Below are 8,117 nucleotides of genomic sequence, written 5' to 3'. Positions count from 1 at the left end.
TTAAGGAGGGATTTGAAGGGGGATAATTAGATAACTGTTGATACCACTGAAGTGCTTGCCATAAAGAAAACACAAAGATGCTTTTCTGAAACTCTAATGAGCAAACCAGAAGTGACCAGCACCTTCAGCAAAAAAGGAGCTGGCCTTTTGATCCAGAAGTGAGAGAAAACATGTAAGGTGGTTTAGGCAGGAGCAGGGCTTTAAGGGAGGCCAGCAGCTTGTGCTCCATACAGGAGAGAAGGGGGAGTCGCAGGAGGGGCACAGAGACAAGGCTGACACAAGCAAAGCAACAGGCTCAGCACATTGTTTTTGCAACAGCACTGTTGATATTCTTAGTGGGGGGAGAAAACCCAAGTGCTGGACTCAGAAAGGTTTTCTACTGATTCCCATCAGTATGCAGCTATTTCTGGTGCTACGCCTTTTTTATTGCCGGGTTATGCAGTACCTGCATATGCAAAGCCCATCATCACTTCTGCAGTTTTCCCTCCATCCTCGCACACTCACTGGGAGGATTTCATAACTAATTCCCCCCTGGCTTTTCTCCTTACCTGTTCTCTGCTGTTGCTAATAGAGTACAATTTCATTCCAAACCCATATCAGTGTATCTACTCAGAAAGCTTACCGGAGGGAAAGATAAAATCTTTCTAAGACAAAAGTCTCTTTTGTAATACTGTCCTGACTGTGACCTGATGAAAGCCAGCACGTTCACCCACACGCGCTCACATTGCTGCCCACGGCAGGGCACTTACCTGTTCCTTCAGCTCAGCAAGCTGACTGGAAAGCTGTTTTACAAGGCTCATAGTTGACTCCAGCCTCTCTTGCAGGTTCCTGATTTCGTTTTGCTCACTGTCGCCTTCATTGCTAACCAGGGACATGGCTCTCATCCGAGGGAACCAGTCCAAATTCTTCTCCTACATGGGTATTAGAAAAACGAGTAATGTTAGTAGGGGTTTATGCAGTGCTACAAAGCTGAGGCTAGAGAATGAAAACTCAGAAGGACTTCTGCTGAGTGGATGACACACAGCAAGTGAGCTTAAGAAGAAGCAGTAAATTCAGAAAGTATTTTACACAAGCGTTTTTATTCTTGGTTCTCCTTAGCTACGAAGAAGGCACCAACTGAAAAATCTTGGTTCCCCACAGCTGCACCTGTATTGCAGGGTGTGCAGTGCTGGCACACTCATCCGCGGCTCTGCCATGCAGAAACACCTGCGGGGTCCGCTCCGGGGAGACCTCTCTGGTATGCTCGCACCAGGAAAGGCTGAGCGCTCCCCGTGCTTTGCTCCTAAGTGTATGCAAGGACACATTTCCCACTGTCTCTTCAGCTTGGCTGGCCTCCATCTACTTCAGCTGTCCTTGCAGCAATGTCAGAGTGCCAACAAGAAAACAAGACAAGCCAGAGTCCTCTCCAGACTGGCCTGGAGCGTGCCTGCTCCAAGAGGAGGGGGACCTTGGATTCAGCTAACCACAACAGAAGATTTGGGGTCCTTGGAATGGCTGAGGCTTCAGCGTGCTGTTCAGACTGTATACCTCAGGTAAAGGCAAGCACAACCCCATGGCCAAGGGCTAATCGGCTAAGGACCGAGCACTGCATGGAATAGCACTGAATTGGGTGTTTCTCTATTTGTGGGCTCAGGCTATGAATTTAATCATAATAAAAATACTGTAAATAGACGATATGAGCCAGGAAGGTGCTGCATATCAGCATCAGCCTAAATTGTTTCCATGGCTCAAAGGCACAGATACTTGTGTGCAAAGCGTAACAGACAGAGGAGACTGAAGGGTGCAAGTCTAGGAGGAGTGGCAACCATGTGGCAAGTAACCCAGTTTGCCTTAAGGCATGAGACAAAGGAAACAGGTCCCATAGCTGGCGATGCGTTACACCAAGGCACCTCTGCCCTCCGCCATGGGGAGAGTGGGAGGATGTGGTTAGATCATAAGCACGGTGTTTTGCAACGGGCCTCTATGGACACGTGCACTCGGTAAGTTTAGAAAAGAAACAGAATAAGTTGAAGTGTGTTTCTTCCAGTCTCCTGTGCTGTGAATGGCCCCCACACAAATAGAACTATATTGAAAAGGAGGACAGGACAGGAGAGGAAAAGGAGGAAAGAAAAGGAGGAAAGAAAAGGAGGAAAGAAAAGGAGGAAAGAAAAGGAGGAAAGAAAAGGAGGAAAGAAAAGGAGGAAAGAAAAGGAGGAAAGAAAAGGAGGAAAGAAAAGGAGGAAAGAAAAGGAGTTCTTTCCAGAAGTCCACCTACAAGACTCTTGCCAGGCAAGAGCTGTGCTACTTACGTTGTCCGGGCTCAGTATTTGGTAAAGTTTTAAGTACATCAAACTTACTATAGTCTCAGACTTTGCCTCACCATGAAAACAGAAAAGCCAGCAATGATTCTGCAGTATTTACAGCTGGGTAGCCCAGGGCAGCCGTACGTTGCTCACATGGGCTGGCCTGGCGGAGCTGTGAGCCCGGGGATGCGCCAAGTGAACACAGCTTTATTGTGCTTCCAGAGAGAGTTGCTTTCAACTATGTAGTGCTCTGCCCTGATCACCAAACCTTCCCCTCCTACAGCAACGTGGTTTAGAAACAACCAAGCTAACCCTCATGTTTTTCCACTATTTGCGTTAGCCCAGTTGCCTCTGTTACCCTGGATAAGACTAAATGCAAAGCCATAAGAATTTTGGCATGTTTTCTTCTTTTTTAACTCAAAACTTTTAATGAGTTTTTGTCCGGCTGTGCAACCTCTGATCCTGTTGCTAAACTGACAAGATGTTCAGGGAATAAGACCGTGCCCCTCCGTTGCATTTTGCAGCCCAGGGCTCAGTCAGCCGTGTGCGCTGGTGGAATGAGGCCTCTTTCCTCGCTGCCCACTTTTTGAGCCTCGTGATCTCATTATGACAATTTACTGTGGTTACGCATGATGCCATTTTCAATGGGTCATAACTCATTCAAATCAAAACCTGTTTTCACCAGCTCCACTGGTGAGCTCGAAAGGAGCGCACGTGACCCTCGCTGCTGGATATCCCCAGCTGACACACGCAGCGGTAGACTCCTGTTCCCGCTGCATGCATTTCTGCTTATAAGACCAGCATTCATTTTCCGCTAGTATGTTCCAATATTTATTTTAAATTTATTTTGGCTAGGATCTAGCAGAACATTCATCACGTGCCTAGCGTTAAGCACAGGTGTACTCATTTATACTAAGCTCAGTTTGTGCACAGTGCCTTTCTGGATCAATGCCTTTTTTTTTGCAAAATGTTTGCCAGCAAATTCGTCTGCTGCTACAGGCACAGAAAGTTAATTCAAAGGAGCTACAGCAAACAGAACTGCACTTGTATCTGAATGTTTCCTGGAAAGCTCTGGTATCTGCACCCATTACAGCTTCTCTTGCTTGAAGCACCTGAAGATACCAAAGGCAAGGCCGCACGGCCATAGGAGCCAGCTGAGGGGCCAGGAGCCCTTTCTGGCAAGGCTCGCCATAACACCAAAGCTTCTAAAGCCAGGCTGCACAGGGAGAGCAATCCGAGACTCGATCATTGCGGTTCTTGTGTTTGCCGAGTACTGCTGCCAGGATTGTGAAATGCACTTTGCTAGTTTTGTTCTCCATCTGCCGCTCCCTTGCTCCTCCAGGATGCAAGGCAGAGACCGCCGACTGCCTTGAGAAGATTTTTGTGGACTGACCCTCCACCGCACTGCAGCCTCCAGAGGAACACCACACAAACCCACGCAGATGCCAGACATCCCGACTCAGTGGACTTGGCTCTCTCAAGGCTCGCAGTGTCACCTGCTTCCCTCCTCCTTGGCACAACATTATACTTCCTGGGAAGAGAGATGACCAGGAGCAGGTAAAGACAGGGACAGAGCACACAGCACCTCGCCTGCTGCCACACGATGCTGTGGTGCTGATAGTAGCTCTTCAGCTGGAACCACTCTGAACCACATGCCAGCTCATCTCGGCCACCACGAGCCCCAGAGTCACGGGAGCTCAATGACAGACTCCGCTCATTTGCATGTGCCCAGCTTTGCCTTCCCAGCAATGCTGTGATTAATGTCTCCCAAGAAAGAAACCCAGTTGTGGTTTGGTTACAGACCAAGAAGATCTAGGCATTTTTTTGCCAAAATGTTGTGGAGGATCAAGCAAGGACTTGATCCAAATTCTAAGAGAAGCTGATGGGTTTGCATGGACCGGAGACCTCATGAAAAGATACCACTGCCTTCTACAGCTTTTCCTGGCAGCAGGTCAAAACAGCTCACCACAGCTCTCTTGGTAGTCCCAAGTGCAGTGTTGGGCACAGGCAGGACTTTGCTTCTCGGTTCTCAACTGCATATACATCGAATGAAATCCAGTCCAGCTGTGTATCTTTGTCATGCAAAGTACCAGAAAGATTCAAAGTTAGTCAGTAGGAAACACATTCTAGCCCACCAACCTGTCTTTAAGTCAAAAATACTTATCCAGCTTTCACTGATAGTTCTATTACAGTGCACACAGTAGGTATATTCCCTTGCTGAACTGCATGCTTTTGCCAGTCAATATTATTTTTTCATCCATTATGAACTGCAGAACTTTATTAAAGGGCAGCATGAAAATTAGCTCTGGCGCACAGCCCTATTTGCTGAGTCTATACCACAAACAAACAGCAATTGCTGCTGGGGACACAAAACTTTTGATCACAAACCTGCCAGGATCCAGAAGCAAATTGGACAAGGCTCCTCTGCTGAAAATTTTAGTGATTTCTAAGTGTTCATAGGGGGACAGGGACTCTGTGACTGCTCAGCTATGGGAAAGCTATTTTTACTTCAAGGTAAGTGCTTGCTAATTAACTGGAGGTAGTTAACATGTTTGTAGAACCCCAAACATTTGTTCTGGGACTTAAATGTTTATGGGCTCAGTCCGGTGTTCACCTTGACCACCTAACACATGTTAAAGCTGTAACTTGCCTCCTCTACGCTGCAGGTGCGCTCCTGCTTCGCCTTATCTGACTGCTGCGGGGAGGGGATTTTGCAGGGTATTATCTGTCACTCCTTAGCTATTACTCTTAGAAACCCAACCATTCTGCCCAGGATAGCATTCACTCAGACCTTCTGAACCCCATCTGCAACCGAGCAGCAATTTGGATGAGGCGAGGTAGGCTGCTGGCAGGGAGCAGGGCAAACTTCTGCAAACAGCTGTCACAGGACTCAATCAACAGCCACCAGGTTAGCGCAAAGTGACATAACTCCAGCATAAATGAGGTCACAGAGGGTGAGGTATGTGGATGGGACGCTTTAAAAAGAAGTAGCTGCCTGGACACAGAATTAATTGTTACAAGGTACTGAAATCTTCTTTCTAAACAACCAGGACTGAATGTGGTATATTGTTACTGCTATTTCATTCTTGCAGAGGACAGCAGCTATTTGCAGCCCAACCGCAGCAGCCCACCTACAGATCACAGCATCTTCCTGCTCCACTCTCCCTCCGCAAGCATAACGTGTGCCTCGCAGAATTCATATTTAAGTATACATCTGTGTCCAGGGCAGAGAGTCAGCCAGACAGGAAGGCTGCAGGGACAGAAGGGAGCCACAGCCTCCTCTCTGTCAGTTCAGCTGGGGGAAAGAAAAAAAAAAAAAGGAAAAAAAAGGCTGGTGGGGCGAGCCAAAAGGCTGCAGGCCAAAGAGACTGCACACGAGCAGAGCAGACATTTCGTGTGGCGATCCAGCATGCTCGCTCCCTCCATCCTCCCCCCTTGGCTGGCGGGACTCCAGCGGGAATCGCGGCTCACCCGGGGCGAACACCTCTCTGCAAGGCACTCTGGGCACACGTAGCTGCGAGGTGCCGACGGCCAGGGCACATGCCTGAGAAATCACCGGGCTTAGAGGATTTGCTGCTCGCTCATTTCCGAGAAACCTCAAGCCCTTCTTCTCAGAGAGGCATGCTCAGAGTAAAAGTCTGCGTTTGCCTCCTGGAGTTTTCTATCCAACTTTCTCCTTCCATTCTGTGGGCTTTCCAGGGGGAGGGCAGAAGTCCTCCCTTCAGTAAAACATTGCCATTTTTCTGACTTTGCTATCTCCAGTTGAGCATGGATGGAGAAAAGAACGAAGAAATTTGTTTACAGTTTCTATACTTTGTACAAAGTCTCTCTCGAGCCATCCCTGTTCTCTTGGCACGGCCAACTGGCTTCAATCGAGCTCTCACGCTGAGCTCAATCCATGCCTCCGGAGTAATTGGCAGGGGGACGTTTCTTTAGGAGGCGCTGGTTTCACAGGCTAGCAGCGAGATGGATCAGCTGCAACCAGCAGGAAAGACTGGGCTGAGCCTTTTAGAAATAGATTATTAGATAACAATGACAGAAAATAGGTCAAAGAGTAGGACAAGGGGGACAAAGTAGAGGAGCGAAGGCAGGCTAATGCATGCTTTCTGCTGGCGCCGCTGCCATGGGCTCAGAGTGCCATGCCACCATCAGTTGTACCAGACTTTCATTTCTCCAGCTGTCTCTAATGCGGTGACTCTTAGCCCTTTCTACCCCGTGACCCCTTGTTGTAACATGAAAACAAGCCGTTTCAGGACTTCCCTCCTATCTATTCAAAAAGCAAAGCTGCGATGACTGCTCATGACTCCTTCTGGGTTGTGACCTCCCCAGCTGCATGCATCAGAGCAGGAGATGGGTCTCCGCGTCCTCCAGCCCACCGTTCCCTCATCTTGCAGAGATTGTTCGCTCCTTGGTGACTCAGCGAGGCGAGCAAGACAGCCATCAGGAGCATTAGTTGTTACCTAATAGCAAGGCTGAGAAAACAGGTATGCTTAAAGCCCTCTTTGCTCCTCAGCGAGGTGGTCACTGAAGGGTGCAGAAGAAGAGCATGGACATCACCAGGAAGGTTTGCTACCAGCACCTCAGTGTGCTGTGCTGGCCCATTCCTGGTATCCCACCCTGCAACACACGTTTGTCGGCACATAACGAACAGCAACTACCACAGCAGGCCAGCCAAAGACTCCTACAGCTTTAGGGAGACTGTAGCCTCTCAAGTGCCCATTGGCATGGTAAAACCCTCCTGCACCGGCACTGAGGAGAGCCACGGCCGGTCGCCTTGAGGCCTCCACACCTGAGGAGCGGCGCCGCCGGGAAGCTCGGCACAGCTTCACCAGCCGCGACTCGGCGGTGCCCTCGGGCCCGCACCTCAGCACGAAGGCAAACAAACCGTCGGCATCGCTACTCCTGGGCAGGCAGCTTGTGTCCTTCCAGGCACGAGAACGAACAGGCTGTTCACTCCCCTTTTTTTGAGCCAGCACCTTGAATAAATACTTTAGCGCTGGGTACAAAGAGATCTATTTACTGAGAAATTATTCTGTATGCCTGAAATGTAAATACGTCCATCCATTCCCTTCCCAGATCTGTTGCCTATATAAGCAGAGAGTGATCAATCCAAATGACCTTTCGAAAGCTATTATTTTTCTGCCTAGGGACAGAGTCTGGTCCTAAAAGTCTGTAGTTATGTAGCTCCTATAGCCACCTTAAAAAGGGATTTTAAAGATTTAAACTATCTTGTGCTTTAGATGACACAGGGCAATAACTACTTTGTGATTTAATCACAGACAATAATAATTTGCTTCAGTGCATGATTCAGCTAATCCACAATTTGATAAATGTTCATCCTAAACTACAAACCCAAATAGCTTTCTGCAAATCCTGTTTGACACTTTAATGTTAAGACTGTATTTGATAAGCAATCTGTGCTGTACAAGAATATAGGGAGGGAAATCAGGAATTGTTATGCATCTATATGCATCCACAACAGTAATTCACGGAAAATAAAAACAAAGCTTGGCAATTACAGATAAATCTTTACGCAACAAGAAAACTAATAGGTCTGGCTGGGTCTGTACTGGATTGATACATCCTATAGCATCCACAGCTCACAGAAGAATACAGAAATCTGTTTCCCCCTGAAAGAAGGTTGGAACCATAACACAGACCCACTGTCTGCTTTAGCAGCATCATTGATACATTTACTTTCATTTTAACTTGGCTGAATGTTTTTGAGGGCTGCAATAGAATCTATCACCGTAATTCTGAATAATTGTGAGTTCTTCAAGACTGATATCCCGGCCAGTCAGTTATAAATGTCTCAGTGTTTTAGTATCAGCATTC

At 47.9% G+C, this 8,117-nt stretch overlaps 1 protein-coding gene across 1 annotated transcript in view; it reads right to left on the bottom strand.

Annotated features, from left to right (window-relative positions):
- The window catches only part of LOC104166628 (inositol 1,4,5-trisphosphate receptor type 2-like), a 99,015-nt gene that overhangs the window by 991 nt on the left and 89,907 nt on the right, over positions 1–8,117 (bottom strand). Inside the window, exon 21 of the mRNA XM_009706636.1 lies at positions 750–911. Within this exon, the coding sequence (XP_009704938.1) occupies positions 750–911 (162 nt within the window). The remainder of the gene's footprint in view (positions 1–749; positions 912–8,117) is intronic.

The sequence above is a fragment of the Cariama cristata genome, unplaced genomic scaffold (assembly GCF_000690535.1).
Source record: "Cariama cristata isolate BGI_N322 unplaced genomic scaffold, ASM69053v1 scaffold15540, whole genome shotgun sequence".
Taxonomy (NCBI): domain Eukaryota; kingdom Metazoa; phylum Chordata; class Aves; order Cariamiformes; family Cariamidae; genus Cariama; species Cariama cristata.
Note: the sequence above shows the minus strand (reverse complement) of the source record. Positions and strands in the feature narration are given on the sequence as shown.